This window comes from Theropithecus gelada, chromosome 16, assembly GCF_003255815.1.
Source record: "Theropithecus gelada isolate Dixy chromosome 16, Tgel_1.0, whole genome shotgun sequence".
Taxonomy (NCBI): domain Eukaryota; kingdom Metazoa; phylum Chordata; class Mammalia; order Primates; family Cercopithecidae; genus Theropithecus; species Theropithecus gelada.
Genome location: NC_037684.1, coordinates 48,262,804 through 48,283,916, shown reverse-complemented (window position 1 = coordinate 48,283,916; position 21,113 = coordinate 48,262,804). Strand labels below are relative to the sequence as shown.

The window sequence follows — 21,113 nt, the reverse complement described above, 5'->3', positions numbered from 1 at the left end:
CACGCTATTCTCCTGCCTCAGCCTCCCGAGTAGCTGGGACTACAGGCGCCCACCACCGCGCCCGGCTAATTTTTTCTTGGACAGCAATTCTTAAGTTCAGGATGGACATTACTAAATCTGGAGAGGGTTGGGTGGAGCATGGGAAGTCTGAAAAAGTGCTATCATTTCGCTTTTTTTTTTTTTTTTTTTGAGATGGAGTCTCGCTCTGTCTCCCAGGCTGGAGTGCAGTGGTGCGATCTCGGCTGACTGCAACCTCTACTTCCCGGTTCAAGTGATCCTCCCACCTCAACCTCCTAAATAGCTAGAATTTCTGTATTTTTAGTAGAGACAGGGTTTTACCATGTTGGCCAGGCTGGTCTCAAACTCTTGATGTCACATGATCTGCCCGCCTCAGCCTCCCAAAGTGCTGGGATTCAGGCATGAGCCATCGCGCCTGGCCTATCATTTGCATTGAGGAGAACAAAAAACCCAGTGGATTGATGGCACTTCCAGAACAAGAGGGAGGCTGGCGGAATCTTGGTGACAGGGACTCCTCCAGAAGATGAGCCCCTCTGTGTACCATTCTCTCTATAACATGGGGAGGAGATGGATGTCTGAGGAAGAATGGGAGTGGTGAGGCTTTTCATGTATATGGAAGAGAGATGTGGGGTTTATCGGCTTGAAAAACACCAGGAGATGGCCTTCTTGTCATTCCTGTGACTGTCCTGTGTCATCAATGGGTGGCTCACCAAAGGCAGGTCAGCTTCTCCACCCCTCATGGTCCTTCAGGGTATCAGTCTGGCCCTGGACTCACTGCCATGGCCTCTCATTGCACTTAGGAGGCCCGAGCTCCCCTGAACCTTTGGGCGCTTTGGGAGCCTGGCCTCCACCCTCTGTCCTGGCCCCGCCCCCCACTGCCCCAGCTGCTCCCTGGGCCTCCACTGGTCTTCCCATTGGTTCCTCCCCAGCCTTCTGGTTTCAGCTTCATCATCACCTCTCCAGAGGTGCCCCGACCACCCTCGCTTAGCATTTCTCAATCTTTTTTTTCCATGATTGCTCCGCATTCCCACCTCAAAGAGCCTGTTTACACACTTTCTCCCAATTGCTCCCCCAGGAATTTTAGTAACACTGTGTATCTCTTCATGTGCTGTATTTATATATCTAGATATGATTTTTTTTTTTTGAGACAGGGTCTCGCTCTGTCGCCCAGGTTGGAGTGCAGTGGTGCGATCATAGGTCACTTCAGCTTTGACTTCCCAGGCTTGTGATCCTCCCACCTCAGCCTCCTGAGTAGCTGGGACTACAAATACACACCACCTTGCTCTGCTAATTTTCAAAAAATGTTTTGTAGAGGGAGGGGGTCTTGCTATGTTGCCCAGGCTGGTCTCAAACTTCTGGGCTCGAGTGATCCACTGTGGCCTCCCAAAGGGCGGGGATTACAGGCATGAGCCACTGTGCCAGGTCGATTTTTCTTTCTTTTTTTTTTTTAAACTTGGTTCACCCTGTTGAACCCAGGTGCTCTAGCTGAGAGGTAGCACTATCCTCCTGCCCTGATTTTTCCATCATGCTACATCTTTTGTTTAATTATTTTGGGTGGATCTCCCTACACAAGAATGTAAACTCCAAGGGAAGAGGGGCCCTGCTGGCTTGTTCACCATGTATCCCTAGCTGGCCCTCAATAAAAATAGAAACTTCTGCCAGAGGCTGCTATTTGGAGCTGTTCAGTCTCAGGGAAGTGGGACCCAGGATGCTACCCTCTCCCACGGCTGGGCGTGATGCGAGGCAGGTGTGTGAGATGCACAGTGATGGGCCATTTCTGCTTTTAGAATACTGGTGCATTTTTTATTAAAGAAGAGAATAAAGCATTTGTAAATATATTTCTCTCACGTATACTTCAAAGGTGACGCTGGTCTGCCACTACAGAGCTGGGGAGCAAACAGGCTGGAGCTCTTCCCCCCACCCTTCCACACTCCTTTTGCCCAGATAACAGAGACACAAGTAGGGCAGGGAGCTGCCTAGCCTCAAAGGACAAGTTTCCCAGTTGCATGTACAGAAGGACACAGTCGCCACCAGCTCCCATCACAGTGCCGCCCAGAAAGCAGGTGGTGTCTCCAGGAGGTCAGGGATGCTTGGTAAGAAAACCCCTTTACCCATTAGAAATAAATAAGGCATGAAGGTTCCCACTGGGCTCCCGGTACAGAGGCCAGGGCCCCCGCCTTCCACTGACTGTATGGCTCCTCTAGTTTCTAGGGTCTCAGAAAGGGTGGCAGAAGGAACCAGAAGCTGCTCAGGGCAAGCTGGGGACCTGGGTGTCTCTTAGCTGAACCTTGACTTTCTGACATCTTGAAGCAAAACCCCTGATCCAGCTGGGTCCTCAAAAGCCCCCCACAAAGGTGGGAAGTTAAGAGCAGGCATTTTATGGGAGGGAGGGAGGGAGGGAGCATGTTCCTCAGCCCCATCCCAATTAAACAGGATGCAGCATGGGGTGAAAACCCCAGTCCCCAGTGAAGGGCAGGCAGGGGTGGACACTGGGACCACTGGCTGGTGGTGCATGTCCAGAACATTCTGGGGACTGCAGACATGACCTGTGCCAGGGTTGGCCTGTGAGGAGCCTGGAGTGACTGAGACATCATGGTCCCTGAGATGGGGGCAAGCACAGAGAGGGGAGTCAGAGGCCAAGCTTGATTAGTTGGAGGCGGTGTGAAGGAATGAGGGCTCCCCACTGCCCCGGCCCCTGGAAAGCTTAAGGCCCAGCAGGCATTTCCGAGGTTGGAAGCCAAGGAGGCCGGCTCTGAGCGAAACTGCATCAGTCTGCTGAGGGGCTCCTTCTCCTCCTCCTCTGACTGGCTACAGATCTGCGGTGGGCCAAGAGTATCCAGGGAGAAACCTGTCCTTGGCCGGGCTGGAGCAGGGACACTCCAGGCCCAGCTGAGGCTTCCTGCTCTGCATAGCAGGGGACATCTCTGACCTGGTCAGGACCTTGGGGGTGGGACAGCTGGCACTAAGGGAATGTCAGCACATCAGGGCTAGGGAGAAGCAGTGGGTGGTCCAGGAAACCCCTGAAACAGCTGGCCCTGGGGTCCCCTTTCAAGTGTTTCCAGTTGTGGCAAGGGGTCAAGGAGACCTTGCATTGCAAATCTCTTAGAAAAAAACAAACTTAACCAAAAAACAGCCAACTGATCCAGAATGGCTTTTTCAGAAGCCTGGCCACCAGTCTGAGGGTGAGGTGCAGGGTCAGGAAGCCTGGGGCTGGGGGAGCTGGGGGATCCCTGGGGTAGTGGGGACATTTGGCTTTGAACTCTGAGCTGCGCCTTTGGGCTGGCGCGAGGTGGCCAAGGGCTCCTGGGAGGCAGAACACGTGGGCTGCCTCGGCTCAGCAGGGAACATGCTGCGTGCTTCCGGATCAGGAGGTCGCGTGCTGTGGTGGCAGGCCGCTAAAGGGCGCTGGCTCTCTGGAAGCTGCACCGCCCAGGCCTGAGGGACCCCGCGGCTTCCACCCTGGGGGAGGCTGCAGGCCGGGCGAGGGTCACTTGCTGCTGTGCGTCTTGACTTTGGTGGCGTTGATGTCAGCCTTGGTCTTCTGGATCCTGGAGAAGATCTCCTTAAAGAGCGCCTTGTACTCGGGCTGGCTCTGCTCCAGCCGCTTGTCGACAGCCTCCACGTGCTGGCTTAGGCTCTTCTCACCTGCCTTGGCCTCCCCCTGGCCCTCCTCACCCCCGCGCAAGTCCCTCCACGAGCTGTCCCGGGAGATGGGGCGCGAGGTCTGCACACCGGTGTGCCGCACCCCGGCCCCGTGCTGCCGGCACTTGCTAAGCAGCTCCTCGTACTTCTCGAGCAGCGCGTGGTACTGCTCGTCCACCTCCCGCAGAATGGACATGCCCCGCTTGCGCACACTGTTGGCGTGCAGTGTGAGGTTGCCCGCGTGCCGGCTGGCTGGGTCTTTGGCCACGATGGCGTTAAGCGCAGTGTCGCTGCAGCTCTTGCGCACCACATGGCCTGGGGAGGCGGCAGGTGAGGAGACACCGTCCTGGGTGCCTGAGTCGTCCCCGCGGCCGGGCTGGGGATCGTCAGCCTCAGGGGCCTGCGTGAGGGGTGCGAGCAGGGCCTCGGCCAGGTGGTCGTCCGGGCCCAGTAGGTAGGTCTTGGCCTGCTTCATCTGCTGCAGCTCCAGCAGCTCTGCCTCCAGCTCTTGCACGCGCAGGCGACAGGCCTCCATCTCGCACAGCTGGCGCTCCAGCTCGGAGTACTCCTGCAGCACCGCGGTGTACTCGCGCTCTGCCCGCTCCTTGCGCTGCCGCTCCTGGCTCACCTGGGAGCGCAGCGCCCCCACCAGGGACTGCAGCCGCTCGTTCTCCTGCTCCAGGGGCCGCGGGCCCAGCTCCAGGGAGGAACTGTGTAGGCGGAAAGCATCCTTGCACCTGGCGGGGAGTGGAAGCCCGAGCGGGGTGGGGGCGGAGGAGAGGGCAGTGGTCACGGTCACGGCCAAGGCTGAGAAGCCCAGCCCTTACATCTCTCTTGTTCTCTGGGCTGAAATTGTTTGCCCCTCTCCGTTGGCTCTCCACCCTCCTCCACCCTTCTCCCCCTGCTCTCTGCCCCTGGAGGCTGACCACCACGGACCACCTCTGCCAGGTCGCTTGGTTCTCCCCTGAATTTGGCACATGGCAAGCACTGGCTAGAGATCCGAGGGGGGAGCAGAGGCCGTGGAGTGTGTCTTCCTTGGGCTCTCCATGGTTAATGGTGACCAGGCAACCTTCTCCATACATTCTAGGTGCAGGTAACCTCCCTTCCCCCTTGCTCTTTGAGGCCTAGGCCTGGTGGCAGCTCCACTCTGCTGCAACCCTGGGGCACTATAGTGTCCCTGTGGTTTCCCTACGCCCTGCCCACACCTCTTCTTCATTTTACTTTTCCATTACTCTGTGTAAGAGACTGTTTCCTGCCAGGACCCTTATTGAAACACCCACTACATATGAAGCATGTATTATTCCATTATTAAGTGGTTGGTCTTAGATTTAATGGGAACTGAAAAGCACAGTGGGTTACCTCTCCTGGGTTAGCATCCTGGCTGAACCTCTTACTAAACAGGTGACCTTGGATAAGACACACAACCTCTGTGCTTCAATTTTATCATCTGGAGAGTAGGCATCATAAAACACCCCCAACAGTGTTGCCATAAGAATTATATCAGCTGACCGGGCGCAGTGGCTCAAGCCTGTAATCCCAGCACTTTGGGAGGCCGAGACGGGCGGATCACGAGGTCAGGAGATCAAGAACATCCTGGCTGACCCGGTGAAACCCCGTCTCTACTAAAAAATACAAAAAACTAGCCGGGCAAGGAGGTGGGCGCCTGTGGTCCCAGCTACTCGAGAGGCTGAGGCAGGAGAATGGCGTAAACCCAGGAGGCGGAGCTTGCAGTGAGCTGACATCCGGCCACTGCACTCCAGCCTGGGCGACAGAGCGAGACTCCGTCTCCAAAAAAAAGAATTATGTTAGCTTAGGCCAGGCGCGGTGGCTCACGCCTGTAATCCCAGCACTTTGGGAGGCTGAGGCGGGTGGATCACGAGGTCAGGAGATTGAGACCATCCTGGCTAACATGGTGAAACCCCGTCTCTACTAAAAATACACACACACACACACACAAAATGAGCCGGGTGTGGTGGTGGGCGCCTGTAGTCCCAGCTACTCTGGAGGCTGAGGCAGGAGAATGGCGTGAACCCGGGAGGCAGAGCTTGCAGTGAGCCGAGATCACGCCACTGCACTCCAGCCTGGGCGACAGAGCAAGACTCCGTCTCAAAAAAAAAAAAAAAAAAAAAAAAAGAAAAATTGTATCAGCATAGTGGCAGCACACAGCCAGAGCTCAGTAAATGCCAGCTGCTATGACTGTCATTAGCAACAGGCCCAGTCTCTCTGATGGCCTGGATGATGCACCAACAGCACCCTGCTGTCTGCTGCCTCTCCTTCCTCCCATAGCTGGCAATCCCAGAGACACCAAGGAGCACTCTCACCTACCGGGGGCTGGTGCATAGCTCCTTGAGGCAGGGGAAGGTGTGGATGGTACGCCTGCGTTCCCGCTTCTCCCGGAGCACTTGCAGCTGCTCCAGGCCTCTTAGTTGCTCCACCTGGGCCTGCAGCTCCTCCACCTGGGCCTGGAGGCGCTCAATGGTCTCCGTCAGCCTGGGGGTGGGGCAGTGGACACACAGGGACTTTAAGGGGATGGGGCCAGTTTGCCTCATGGCAGCCCTGGCTCCCTGAAGATGGAGGGACGTTGGGTAGGAGGTAGACAGGTACCCTTGAGCCGCTGTCTGGTCCTGAGGTAGGGTGGGGAATTCTCTGCATGCCCAAGGACCCGCCCTTCTTTTATACCTCTCAGGCGAGCTGATGACTTCTCCTCTGTGCCACTTCAGTTCCTTGTCACTCCTCTATCACTTATTGTCCTGCACTGCCATAAAATATTTACATGCCTGCCTTCTCTTCCAGGCTGTGAGGTCTTATAGGGCAGGACAATGCCTTTGTTTCCCCATCGTTGCATCCCCAGTGTATAAAAAAGAGCCTAGCGCATAGTTGGTGCTTAAAGCAAGGTTGCGGCCTGAATGTTAAACCACACAAAATCCACAAGGACAAGCTCACTCCCATCCCAGGTTCCTAGGGAGACATGCACAAGTCACACCCATCAGTCCATGGGCTCCTGTGTACACTCAGCCCTGGGGCTCTCCCTCGCCCGCCCCCCGGCCCTCACCCGGGCCCTCACCCATGGATCTTCTGCTGGGCGGCCTTGCTCTCCAGCACCAGCCTGTGGTTGGTCAGTTCCAGGTCCCGGGCTGTCAGGTCCAGCTGCTCGTAGACTTTGGCGTGCTGCTCGTTCACGTGCCGCAGCGTGTCCAGCTGCTTGGTTAGGTACTGGGGGTGGAAGCACATTGAGTAACCTTTTGGAATTGGGCAGGGGCAAATGTCTCTGCCTAGACCCTCCTCCTACTTCTTTTTTTGTCTTTTTTGTTTTCTTTTCTTTGAGACAGAGTCTTGCTGTATTGCCCAGGCTGAAGTGCAGTGGCATGATTTCGACTCACTGCAACCTCTGCCTCCTGAGTTCAAGTGATTCTCCTGCCTCAGCCTCCTGAGTAGCTGGAACTATAGGTGCCCACCACCATGCCTGGCTAATTTTGGTATTTTTTTTTTTTTTTTTTTGAGACGGAGTCTCGCTCTGTCGCCCAGGCTGGAGTGCAGTGGCCGGATCTTGGCTCACTGCAAGCTCCACCTCCCGGGTTTACGCCATTCTCCCGCCTCAGCCTCCCGAGTAGCTGGGACTACAGGCGCTCGCCACCTCGCCCGGCTAGTTTTTTGTACTTTTTAGTAGAGACGGGGTTTCACCGTGTTAGCCAGGATGGTCTCGATCTCCTGACCTCGTGATCCGCCCGTCTCGGCCTCCCAAAGTGCTGGGATTACAGGCGTGAGCCACCGCGCCCGGCCCAATTTTGGTATTTTTAGTAGAGACAGGGTTTCACCATATTGGCCAGGCTGGTCTTGAACTCCTGACCTCAAGTGATCTGCCTGCCTCTGCCTCTCAAAGTGCTGGGATTATAGGCGTGCACCACCACCCCAGCTTCTTCTTCTTTTTTTTTTTAAACTTCTAAAATCTTTTTTATTTTATTTATTTATTTTTAAGACAGGATCTTGCTCTGTTGCCTAGGCTGGAGTGCAGTGGCACAATCACGGCTCACTGCAGCCTCAACCTCCAGGCTCTAGCGATTCTCACCTCATCCTCTCAAGTAGCTGGGACCACAGGTGCATGCCACCATAGCCAGCTAATTTTTGTATTTTTTGTAGAGACAAGGTTTCGCCACGTTGCCTGGGCTCAAGTATTTCACCCACCTTGGCCTCCCAAAGTGCTGGGATTACAGGCATGAGCCACCACGCCCAGCCTCTTCTCCCCTTCTAAGGACAAGTTTGCTTTGATGTATTTGTCTTCAGCTGAGTGGGGCTTAAAAATGGTTGTTCAGGCTGGGCATGGTGGCTCATGCCTGCAATCCTAGCATTTTAGGAGGCTGAGGTGGGAGAATCACTTGAACTCAGGAGTTAGAGACCAGCTTGGGCAACATGGTGAGACTTGGTCTCTATTTTAAAAAAACCACAAAACTGATGGTGCAATAGGGCTGCCTGAGATAGCTGTGCTATACCAGGCTATTGGGCTAAGGCTGTGTCTGATAAGCTGGCACCTTATTCTAAGTTGCATAAAGTCACACACAGGCCAAGGGGCCCTTGAGGGGTGTGGGCAAGCACATGCAGGGCCCTCACCTCGATCTCCTGCACCTGTTCCTCATTGGTGGAGTACATCTGCTGCAGGGACCCCTCCAGCTCCTTGTTCCTCTCCAGCAGAGTCTTCCCCAGCTCTGCAGCTAGGTGCAAGTCTAGGATAGGAGAAACGTGAGCATGAGAACAAAGGCAGAGGATGCCCATTCATGTTCCGAGCATCTACTCTAGGTGATCCCCACGTAACCAAGACACCGGGAGCCTCTAGGCCTGGGAGGAGACGTAAGCCAGGAGCTAAGCCTTTGCACTGTTACTTCTGCCCGGAATGTTCTTTCCTGACACTTCCAGGACTTGCTGCCTCTTCTCCTTCAAGTCTGTGCCTGTCACTTTCTCCAATCACTTGGTTCAGTCACACTGTTCCCTGCCCTGCAGTCTCTCTCCCGCTTCATCTTTCTCCTTAGCACTTAGCACCATCTAATTTCCCAAGCAAGTTACTCCTTTATCTTTTTCAGCTCCCTCAACTAACTGTGAGCTCATGGGGCAGTTTTTTTTTTTTTCTTTTAAGGCATGGGGACCAGGCTGGGGTGCAGTGAGTATTTACAGGTGTGATCATATGTGCTGCAGCCTTGAGCTCCTGGGCTCAAGCGATCTTCCTCCCTCAGCCTCCCAGGGCAACATAGTGAGATCCCATCTCTATTAAAAAAAAAAAAAAAAAAAAAAATAGTGGTGCAATACTGCTGCCTGGGATAGGATCCCTTGAGCCCAGGAGCTCAAGGCTACAGAGTATATGATCACGCCTGTGAATAGGCGTGGGACTATAATACCGGTTGCTGGGACTACAGGCGTAGTATTTTTTTTTTTTTGAGACAGAGTTTTGCTCTTCTTGCTCAGGCTGGAGCGCAGTGGCGCGATCTTGGCTCACTGCAACCTCCGCCTCCCAGGTTCCTGCCAACCATTCTCCTGCCTCAGCCTCCCAAGTAGCTGGGACTACAGGCGCCTGCCACCATGCCTGGCTAATTTTTTGCATTCTTAGTAGAGATGGGGTTTCACCGTGTTAGCCAGGATGGTCTCGATCTCCCGACCTCATAATCCACCCTCCTCGGCCTCCCAAACTGCTGGGATTACAGGCGTGAGCCACAGTGCCTGGCCCTTTTTTTTTTTTTTTCTAAAATCTTTTTTATGCCGGGATTATAGGCACCCACTACCACACCCAGCTAATGTTTTGTATTTTTAGTAGAGATGGGGTCTCACCACGTTGGCCACACTGGTCTTGAACTCCTGACCTCAGGCCTCCCAAAGTGCTGGGATTATAGGCTTGAGCCACCACACCCGGCTTAAAATTTTAAAAATTTTTTTGTAGAGACAGGGTCATGTTATATTGCCCAGGCTAGTCTCGAACTCCTGGCCTCAAGCGACCCTCCTACCTTGACCTCTCAAAATGCTAGTATTACAGGTGTGAGCCACCGCACCTGGCAGGGCAGGGATTTTTATGTTTTGCTCATGAATATCCCCAGGGCCTAGGACAGTATCTAGCACAGAGTCAGTGCATAATTTGTCTTTTTGGAAGAATGAGTGAGTGATAAGAGCATGGGTGGACATAGGGGCCAGGTGCTGTGGAGTGATGGGCAAAGGAGAGCTTCACTCTCCCCGGGAGGCTCAGGCAAACGGGCAGCTTTCGAGTCGGACTTTGAAGGGTGGATAGGAGGCCGGGTGCGGTGGCTCACGCCTGTAATCCCAGCACTTTGGGAGGCCAAGGTGGGAGGATCACTTGAGGTCGGGAGTTCGAGACCAGCTAGGCCAACATGGTGAAATCCTATCTCTACTAAAAATATAAAAATTAGCTGGGTGTGGTGGCACAAGCCTGTAATCCCAGCTACTTGGGAGGCTGAGGCAGAAGAATCGCTTGAACCTGGGAGACAGAGGTTGCAGTGAGCCGAGATCGTGCCACTGCACTCCAGCCTGAGTGACAGAGCGAGACTCCGTCTCAAAAAAAAAAAAGAAAGAAAAAAAGAAAAGGGTGAATAGGAGCTTGCTGAGAGGCAGAGAGCAGAAGGGCTTGCTGAATATTAAAACTGGAAGAGGATTCAGAACTTTTTGGCCCAACTTCTTGATTTTATGGCTAATGAGCAGGACAGCAGAGTGACTTGCCCATGGTCACCCAGCTGGTTTATGTCCATGCTGGGGGGATAATTCAGGTATTGGGCTCCTGGTTGGGTACCATTTGACCTTAGTGACATGTACCCCTCTCTCAAACTTCTCCTTTCCCTGAGTAGCAGAACCATCCTCTTCTCGCGGCAGCCCTGGTGCTTGTACCCTGCAGGACTGGAACCTTCCCTCCCCGACCGCAGTCCAAGGGAAATGAGCACCCATCAGATAGGCTAGGAGGGAATCCGTCTGTTTTCAGGGGGATGGGTGGGTAGAGAGGAGTTAGAAGCAAACAGCAGGTACTAAAATCCCTAAGTTCTCTTTGTGGGTCTGAATTGTGTGATGATACGTAGACATTTTGAGTGGATACAACCTTCCCAACAACACACATATGTATATTAAATATATTTATTATTTTTTTGTTTCTTTCCTTTTTTTTTTTTTTTTTTTGAGATGGAGTCTCGCTTTGTCTCCCAGGCTGGAGAGCAGTGGGGCAATCTCGGCTCACTGTAACCTCCGCCTCCTGGGTTCACGCCATTCTCCTGCCTCAGCCTCCCAAGTAGCTGGGATTACAGGCGCCCACAACCACGTCCAGCGAATTTTTGTATTTTTAATAGAGATGGGGTTTCACCACGTTGGTCAGGCTGGTCTCAAACTCCTGACCTCAAGCAATCCACCCACCTCGGCCTCCCAAAGTGCTGGAATTACAGGTGTGAGCTACTGTGCCTGGCCTGTTTTTTGTTTTAAAAAGAGGCAGGGTGATAAAAATATTCTAAAATTGATTGTGGTGATGGTTGCATAACTCTGTGAATATAATAAAAACGGTTGAATTGCACACTTTAAATGAGTGAATTGTATTGTGTATTAATTAAATCTCAATAAATCTGTTAAAAAAAAAAAGATTTAGGCTGCTTAATCCAGAGTCAGAGAAGAGGGGGGAGAGCGGGTCCTTAAAGAGGTCATTACAGCAGGCTCAGGCTGAGTTTCACAAGGCTGTTTTCTTTTTAAAATAGATTTAATGTTTTCCATAAGGCATGATTGGTGTAAAAAAATCAAACAGTACAGAAAGGTTAAAAACTGGTGATTTAGGCCAGGCGCAGTGGCTCATGCCTATAATCCCAGCTCTTTGGGAGGCCAAGGTGGGTGGATCACTTGAAGTCAGGAGTTCGAGACCAGCCTGGCCAACATAAAACCCTGTCTCTACTAAAAACAAAAATTAGCCAGGCGTGGTGGCGTGTGCCTGTGGTCTCAGCTACTTGGGAAGTTGAGGCAGGAGGATCACTTGAACCTGGGAGACAGAGGTTGCAGTGAGCCGAGATTGTGTCACTGCACTCCAGCCGGGGTGACAGAGAGAGACCCTGTCTCAAAAAAACAAACCAAACAAACAAACAACAACAAACTGGTGATTTAAAAATTACAGGCCAGGCCGGGTATGGTGGCTCACACCTATAATCCTAGCACTTTGGGAGGCCGAGGTGGGAGGATTGCTTTAGCAAAGGAGTTCAACACCAGCCTGGGCAATATAATGAGACCCTATCTTTACAAAAAATAAGAAAATTAGTGGGGTGTCTTGGCATATGCCTGTAATCCCAGCTATTTGGTGAGCTGTGATTGTGCTGCTGGACTCCAGCCTGGATGACAGAGTGAGACACTGTCTCTCAAAAAGAAAAAAAAAAAGAAAAAAGAAAGTGTAGACTGGGCACAGTGGTTCATGCCTGTAATCCCAGTGCTTTGAGAGGCTGAGGTGAGAGGATAGCTTGAGGCCCAAAGTTAGAGACTAGCCTGGGAAACGTAGCGACACCCCATCTCTTTTTTCCTTTTTTTTGAGATTGAGCCTTTCTCTGTCACCAGGCTGGAGTGCAGTGGTGCGATCTTGGCTCACTGCAGCCTCCGCCTCCCAAGTTCAAGCAATTCTCCTGCCTCAGCCTCCCGAGTAGCTGGGACTACAGGCACGCGCTACCACGCCCAGCTAATTTTTGTATTTTTAGTAGAGACGGGGTTTCACCATGTTGTCCAGGATGGTCTCAATCTCCTGACCTCATGATCCGCCCGCTTCGGCCTCCCAAAGTGTTGGGATTGCGCCCTACCCGAGACCCCATCTCTACAAAAAAATTGTAAAAATTAGCTGGGCATGGTGGTGCAGCTACTAGGTGGTGGGTCTGTGGTTGCAGCTACTAGGGAAGTTGATGTGGGAGGATTGCTTGAGTCCAGTAGTTTCAGATTACAGTAATGTATGATTGCGCCACTGCATTCCAGTGAGACAAAGCAAGACCCTATCTGTGAAAAAAAAAAAAGAATGAAACTAATTAACTTCGTGGTACAAAACGTTTTGTGCAAATCACCGCCCAATTCCTAGGACACAGAATTCCTTGAACAAAGGGTAGGCCTAGGCATCTGGAACAAAGGTAGGCCTAGATACAGAATTCCTAGAAACAGAATTCCTGGGACAAAAGGTAGGCCTTCTTGAGGCATTCTGTCAAAAGACTGTCCAGGAAAGCACCGGTCTGTTTCACTTTATGAGGCTGCTTCTTAAAACAGCTCTCAATCTAGGCTGACGATATAAATCAGATCAAGATGCGTGAAGGCAACTCTACTGGGGCCAATATGATGTGGTTCAGGGATCCAGTTCTCTACCGCTTTCCCTTTTTAGACACAGTGATAGTTCTAGGGTCTCTGGAGGAGAGATGGGCTCTACACTCCCGGACAGAAAGTTTCCTAGATACGGTTGTTTTGGCTGAGCCCTTGCTATGCAATGGACAGAGGCCTGAGAAGGAATAACTGGGGAGCACAAGGCATGTCTTTGAAAAGAACTCTAGACCTGGGGTGGAAGTTTTCCTTTGGGACGAGCCCGGGCAAGCAGTGACTCTTGGTGGGCAGCTGAGGGCAGAGCCTTGGGCCTTCAGCCAAGCTGGGGGCAGAACTGACGTTGCCTTGTGAGAGGCAGAGGGGCCTGACCAGCCACTGAGCCTGGACATAAAGGCTGAGCTGCCCCACAGGAACAAATTTGGAGCCTGCTCCCGTGCACAGAGGTGAGGTTTTGAAACGGCCAAAGTGGAGCCTCCAGGGCTGGGTTTTAGCCAAAGGAGGGCCCTGTGTCATCTGGAGAAGGAGTGCAAAGCTGCTATCCTAGAGCAAGGCTGCAGCAACTTAGCCTGGAAAAACAAAGGCAGCTTTCCCAAACACCTCCCTCAGTCACTGAAAACAACAACAACAACAACAAAGAAACCAAATCATGTAAATCATAGATGAGAACCTTTAGCCTTGAGCAATTAACTTTCTGATGAGGATGCCAAGAAAAACTAGTTACGTAACATAAACCTAGTAAGGGAATGAGAATATATGCTGTATGAATTTATTAACTGTAAGTTGGGCAAAAATCTGGAGGTATCTACAAACTGTAAGGTTTGATGTAAAGATCATTGAACTGGGCAACATAGTGAGACCCCTGTCGCTACAGAAAAATTAATTAGCTGGGTGTGCTGGTGCGCACCTGTAATCCCAGCTACTCGGAAGGCTGAAGCAGGAGAATTGCCTGAACCCGGGAGGCAGAGGTTGCAGTGAGCCAAGATTGTGCCACTGAACTCCAACCTGGGCGATGGAACGAGACTCTGTCTCAACAAAAAGATGGAACTACGGCCGTGTGCTATGTTGTGTGCATGGCAGTAACTCAGGACTCAGGAGCTGGGCAAAATCATCTTCAGTTTGTGATGAGAGAGCCATGCTATCTTCCTGTTTTCCATAGTGGGACTCAAATGTAGCTCATCCTGAACAGTATCCAGTAGTTCAGATATACATGAAAGAGATCAGAGAGCTACCCTCCTAAATGCTTCCCCCCTTGGAAACTGTTACGTGGTCTGCAAAGAGGCCATTGCTACTGATTCTACCTCCTGCCGTGGGTGTTGGAGGACACGCTCCATGTAAGTGGCCTTCATGGAGCCCCTGCAGCTTAACTAGAATGCAAAGCCACTGCATCAGAGGTGAGTGAAGAAAGGCCAAGTGCAGTGCAACATCATGCCCCCCTCTTCCAGGTGAGCGTCTGGGCTGTGTGTAGATTTCTAATGCTGGCAGGCCAGGGTGGTATACCACCCTACACACCAGAGACATCAAAGGTTGCCCTTTGAAGGCAGTGAATCGACTTGGGCCACCTAGTGATTCAGGGACAGGTAGAAAGAGAAACACAATAGAAGCTGTTTGGGGGCAGAGAGGCAGGTCTCAGATCATTTTAGGGAAACTGGATCACAGTGCAAGCTAAGCTGGTCAAAGCTGCCAGGAGGGATCAGGGAAGAGTCTAGAAGTTGCAGAGCAGGGAAATGAGTGGAGCCAAGTGCTAGGGAGAGAACACCAGCTAGCAGAGGGCTGGTGACAGCTCCCGGCTCAGAGGAGAGAGGCCTGGGAACAGGAGAATCGGGGAGCTGGCTAGGCAGGAAGTGAAAGTGGAGTAACAGCCTGTCACAGCTGGATGAATGGGACACACCGGACCAAGCTGGGGAAGGTACTAAGTCCGGGCTATGGGTTTGAACCGTGCAGGTCAAAAGAAAAAAAAATAATAATAAAATAAAATAAAGTCTGGGTTGTCATCTCCCCTGCCTGGACCCCAGGGTTTTCTGGGGTCTCCTTTAGGAGGCTTTAGTGGTTTTACATGAAGCAATGCCCCAGAGGCCTGAGAAGGAATGTCTGGGGAGCCCAGAGCCTGTCTTTGAAAAGAAACTTAGAAATCCCACTGTCCCTCACTGGCTTGGGCACCACAAATTCCACAGCAGAGATGCAGCAAAGGGACGGGACATTTTCAGGGAGGACAAAGGTAAGGGTGTGGGCTCCAGGTAGTGGACACAAGTACTACCTGGCAGGGCTGTTCTCAGCTCCAGGGCATGACTGTCAGCCACTCTGGGTCCACAGAATCAGGGTCAGGTCACCTTTGGGGTAACCGGGGTGGAGGCAGGATCTCCCTCCTGTTGCCAGGTCAGAGCTCTCCTGAGGCTGAGGACTCAAGGTCAGCTAGGCAGGCGGGGAAAGCACAGGTACCAAGGACTTCAAATCTGTGACTCAGCAGCCGCCTCTCAGCCTGGAAACAGGAATTCACAGGGCCTACCATGCCTGGTCCAAGGTGGGGGAGGAAGGTGGGCCAAAAGAGGGAGTGCCAGTGCTTAATAACCAATGGCCCTTCCTCCTTTCCTCCCTCCCTCCCTCCCTTCCTTCCTTCCTTCCTTTCTTCCCTCCCTCCCTCCTTCCTTCCTTTCTCTCTCTCTCTCTCTTTCTCTCTTTCTTTCTGACAGAGTTTTGCTCTTGTTGCCCAGGCTGGAGTGCAATGGCACTATCTCAGCTCACTACAACCTCTGCCTCCCGGGTTCAAGCGAGTCTCCTGCCTCAGCCTCCTGAGTAGCTGGGACTACAGGCATGTGCCACCAAGCCTGGCTAATATTGTATTTTTAGTAGAGACGGGGTTTCTCCATGTTGGTCAGGCTGGTCTCGAACTCCCGACCTCAGGTGATCCGCCTGCCTCGGCCTCCCAAAGTGCTGGGATTACAGGCGTGAGCTGCTGTGCCCAGCTGGCTTTTTCTATTTTTATAGATGTTCATGGCAGTAGGCAGAGGGAACACAGTGAGCATCTAGGACCTCACTTGTCCCACGGCTGCCTTCCACCAGGACAGAGCACCAAAGTCAAACAGGATCTCTACAGTCAAGCTTCTAGAAAGTGGAATTGGGGCCTGCCCTTGGGGCAGGAGGAAACAGATGGGAGGTGAAACCAGGTGGCTGGCTGAGAAAACCATTTCTGGGACACTCACAGGCAACCAGGGAGCAGCTAGGTGGAAGAGAATTTGTGGGTTGGGAGATGCAACACGCCTCTGACACCCAATATGGCTGGCCTTTAGCCCCTGCTCTGTCCCACCATCCAGTTCTCCATGCCTGGCCCCTGGGGCACAGAGCAGGCGGGGCCCATGGGAATGCCCCTCAGAACCCGTGTCCAGTGCTTCCTTCAGCCCCTCATTCCCTACTTTGCAGCCTTCTCACGTTGCTCCATGACTTGGTACAAGTGTCCCTTCCCCCTGGAATGACTTCTTCCCTCCCTCTCCTGGAGAGCCTCCAGCTCAAAAGGGCCTTGGCATAAACCTTTCTGAGTCTCTGCTGTCCCTGTCGCTGGGTCTACAGCTGCAGAACCCCTCACTTTGACGCCATTGTACGTTTGGTCCTATTTCTGTCTTCTCTAATGTAATGTGGACTCTCTGAGGGCAGAGACTATGTCCTCAGGCTCAGCACAGCACCTGGCCCACAGCAAGCAGACATCCAACTTTCGGCAGGAAGCTCCAGTTTATTCTGAGGCTGTCTCATTTCTGCTTTCCCTCCTGATTCCTGGCCTTTGGCTACCATTGGTGCTGCTGGGTCAGGCCGACAGCTGCAGACCAGCAGGGCCAGAGAAGCAAAGGCCTGCAGGGCCCATCCCTCCCGGCAGCCCAGAGCATGGCCACCCAGTGCAGCTGGAGTCTCAGACACTTCTCTCTCTCAAGAAGCCGCGCATCTCTGCACATCTCCCACCTCTACACCCTGGCTCCTTTCCCATCTCTGGGCCAGGAACAGTGCCAAAGCCTTCATTAGGGGTGCAGGAATTAAGTGAGACAGCAACTATTAGCATCGGCCTACCTGAAAACCGTCTTCTCAAGAACTGTTTCCAATCTTTCTTTCTAAGCCTGGCTCTTCCAGGAAGCCCTCCCCACTGCCCATAATACTGTGCCACCAGCCGGGCGCGGTGGCTCATGCCTGTAATCCCAGCACTTTGGGAGGCCAAGACAGGTGGATCATTTGAGGTCAGGAGTTTGAGACCAGCCTGGCCAACATGGTGAAACCCTGTCTCTGCTAAAAATACTAAAATTAGCCGGGTGTGGTCCCAGCTACTCAGGAGGCTGAGGCAGGAGAATCACTTGAACCCGGGAGGTGGAGGTTGCAGTGAGCTGAGATCGCACCATTATACTCCAACCTGGGTGACAGAGGGCGACTCTGTCTCAAAATAAAGAAATAAATAAAAAGAAAAAAGAAAAATATACTGTGCCACCTGCACTTAGTTACAAGCCTGCCTCCTTCACCTGCCAGGGTATACCTTCAGGGTCAGGGCTGTGACTATTCCCAGCTCCCAGGATGGTGTCTGTTACTTAAAGGGAGCCTAATAGGTGTTCATGGAAAAAATCTGCTGTTCAGGATGGGAGAGGGGGTTTTCACAATGTGTGGATGTGTGTGTTTGTGTGTGTGTGTGTGTGTGCGTGTGTGTGTGTGAGGGGAGCTGTATCTCATTCCAGGCAAGGAGGCTGAGGTTAGAGTCCAGGGCACAGACCATGGCAGGGTCTAGTCCAGCATCCCCAGTCCCACCCTGGTCCCCCTGAGGCTATGATTAACCCTTGTCCTGAGCACAAGGACAGAGCCTCATCTGCCAGTCAATCTTGGCCATGTGGGGAAGTAGGTCGGGGTTTCAGGATCCGGGTAGCTGCTGCACATCAGGGCAAAACCAGCCCTCTGGAGCCTTGTGGATGGAGAGCAGGGTGTGGGCACACCACAGCACGCCACGATGGCACAAACTGCAGCAGACTTGTGTCCACACCCCCCAGCTTGCTGGAGGCTGTGGGAAGGTCACTGCTCCCTGGACTCGTTTCCTCGCCCCTTCCAGCTCTCACCATCCAAGAACGAGGCATCTTGGGGGAGGAGAGGGTAGAACTGACTCCACTCCAGCAGGCCTCCTCCTGCTTCCTGTCCCAACAGCCCCATCCCCCACTCCTAGTGATGTCACTTCGGCCACCTACCTCATCACCAGCTTCTAACCCCCTTCCAGTCGCCCTTTCTGCCCTCAGATGGCAACTGGGGGCAGCGGAGGTGTATCCCTCTTTATTCAGTCTCTCATCTGGCACACTGGCCGGGATTCCCGAACCTGACCCCCTCCAAACCATGAGCCATTTGCAAGGGGACCGGGCAGGGGAGGGCTAAGCGACTCCTGACTCTTGAAGGCAGATGGGAGACTTGACTTTCTGCTTCTTCACCAGCAAAGACCCGGTACCACTTCTCCCTGAGTAGGAAGCGAGTCGGGGAAACTTTCTGGGAGTCTTAGAGCTCATAAATCCTGGCAGGGACGGGTGCTGCTGGATTTGGTGTGAGATAACTTCCCTCTATACACACGCCACCCTCCCAGCAAAACATGACGAAGGAGCCGCCTCCCGGCCTCCAAAGACTCCTAGCCAGCGCTCAGGCCCCGTAACAATACCAGGGGCGGCTGGGCAGTTGCTGCCTCCAGGACGGGGTGGGCGAGTTGGATGACGGATGCCCTGTGGTCTGGGAAAATAGGAAGACCGCCCCCCGACCCCCACTTTTGCAGGTCTCCACCCGTCCGGTCCGCGTCTTCTCCGGCAGCGCCCCCTCTCTCCACGTCCCGGTTCTCCAGACGCGTCGCTCCTCCGAGTCAGGCGCGCCGGGTCCGGCCCAGCCCCTCCTGGGGTGATAGCGCCCAACAATGGAGAAGCGGACAGGGGTCACCGGGCGCTCCCCGCCTTCCCGCCCCCGTCGCCCCCGCGCTCACCCTGCTCCAGGTCCTGCTGGTCGTACCAGGGCTCCTCTTCCTCCGCGGAGAAGTCCTCCATCCCGGCGGCTCTCCGCATGGCCCCGCGGGCGGCGGGCGGGTGCTGCGGCGGCGCGGCTCAGGGCCGGGACGCGCGGCCCGGGACAATGCGGCGGAGGCGGGCCGGGCCTCCAGCGTTGGGAACTCGGGCTACAGCGCCCGCGCCGCGCCCCCTCGCCATCAGCCGCTCGCCGGGAGCCCACGCGGGGCCTGGCGCTTTGCCACGGTCCGGCACGGCCGGGGTCGCGCAGAGCCGGGGGCGCCGGGTGGCGGCTACACAAAGGGTGGAGGGGCGGGGACTGCGGGTAGGACGGCGGCAGGGAGGATCGGGTCTGCAGGCGGGTCTGGGGCGCTAGGAGGGCGCGGGTGCCGTGGCGGGCGCCCCCTGCCCGGCTCGAGTCCGCGCTGCCCCTGGCCCGCCCGGCGACACCCGGAGCCGCCGCTGCATCTTGGCGGAGCCCGCCTGCAGCTTGCGGAGCCCGGCTCCGCGGGGTGGGGCCGCCCGCCGCCGACCAATCAGGAGGCGTATGCAAAGCTGGAGGCGGAGCCGAGGGTGGGACCCTCCTGGTGTCTTGGTCTGGGAGTTGCTAGATCGACCCTTTTTCGTCCTCCTTCCCCCGACGACCGATTCAGTTTATGTCTCATGTCTAAAATTATGTTATTTTAGAAGTTGTCTCTCCTAGATCTCCTGGAAGCAAGAATATTGTCTCTCTTTCACAGCTGGCTAGTCACCTCCTAGAACAGGCTGCTCACCAGTTGGGCGCGGTGCCTCACTCCTGTAATCCCGGCACCTTGGGAGGCCAAGGCGGGCAGATCGCCTGAGGTCAGGTGTTTGAGACTAGCCTGGCCAACATGGCGAAACCCCGCCTCCACTAAAAATACAAAAATTAGCCCGGCATGGTGGCGCATGCCTACTCGGGAGCCTGAGGCAGGAGAATCGCTTGAACCCTGGAGACAGAGGTTGCAGAGAGCCAAGATAACGCCACTGCACTCCAGCCTGGGCGGCAGAGGGAGACTCTGTCTCAAAAAACAGACAAACAAAAAACAAACAACATGCTGGTCATTGGTACCTTCCATCGACATTCTTTGAATGAATGAATACTAATTTACAGTTGCCTTTGGGACAACTGCCTGTGGCTAGTTTGAGGGTGTGTTACCTGCATTCAAGGTTCTGTTTTCCTTTCCTTGGGACCCATATCTGATATCCAATTATACCCATTAAAACCATACACATTTGCATCCGTCCAAGCATTCTTTCCTTAGAGGAGTTTTCGGACTCAAGCATTCTTGTAACTCATTTTTATTGGGATCCAGAATGTGCTGGCGCCACTGAGAATCTCTGAATAATGTTGTGATATATCCAACAAATGACTTGTATCCAGAATATAGAAAGAACACCTGTATATTGATAAGAAAAAGGCACGCAACCCAGTAGAAAAATGGGTAAAAGATTTGACCACGCAATTCACAAGAGGATACACAAATAACTCAATAAACATGCAACAAGGTACTGAACTTCTTTAGCCATCAGAAAAATGCACATTGAAACCACAATGAGGTACCACTACCCAATCACCAGAGTGACTTTAGAAAAAACAAAACAAAACAAAACAGGCCAGGCGTGGTGGTTCATGCCTATAATCCCAGCACTTTGGGGAGGCCGAGGTTGGGAGGATCACTTGAGCCTGGAGTTCAAGACCAGCCCGGGCAACATAGCAAGACCCTATCTCTACAAAAAAAATTAAAATATAAAAATTAGGTGGGCATGGTGACACACGCCTGTAGTCCCAGCTACTTTGGGAGGCTGAGGTGGGAGAATTGCTTGAGCCTAGGAGGTTGAGGCTGCAGGGAGCTGTGGTCATGCCACTGCACTCCAGCCTGGGTGACAGAGCAAGACCCTGTCTCAAAAAAAAGACAAAAAATACTTAGTGTTGGCAAGAATGTTGAGCTCTCTCACCCACCCTGCTGGAGGGAATACATAGGACAACGATTTTAGAAAACTGCTTGATGTGGCCGAGCGCAATGGCTCATGCCTGTAATCCCAGCACTTTGGGAGGCGAAGGCGGGCGGATCACTTGAGGTCAGGAGTTAAAGACCAGCCTGGCCAACATGGTGAAACCCCGTCTCTAAGAAAAATACCAAATTAGCTGGGCATGGT

The 21,113-nt window shown here is 53.4% G+C and overlaps 1 protein-coding gene across 1 annotated transcript; it reads right to left on the bottom strand.

The window, feature by feature from the left end:
- Positions 1 to 1,796: 1,796 nt before the first annotated feature.
- On the bottom strand, positions 1,797 to 19,406 carry CDR2L (cerebellar degeneration related protein 2 like). The gene is made up of 5 exons (XM_025363715.1): positions 18,917 to 19,406; positions 8,266 to 8,378; positions 6,725 to 6,873; positions 5,986 to 6,150; positions 1,797 to 4,397 (listed from the first exon to the last, which is right to left on the bottom strand). The coding sequence occupies exons 1-5, from the start codon at positions 18,993 to 18,995 to the stop codon at positions 3,506 to 3,508; spliced, it is 1,398 nt and encodes a 465-aa protein (XP_025219500.1). The 5' UTR covers positions 18,996 to 19,406; the 3' UTR covers positions 1,797 to 3,505.
- Between the last annotated feature and the right edge of the window lie 1,707 nt (positions 19,407 to 21,113).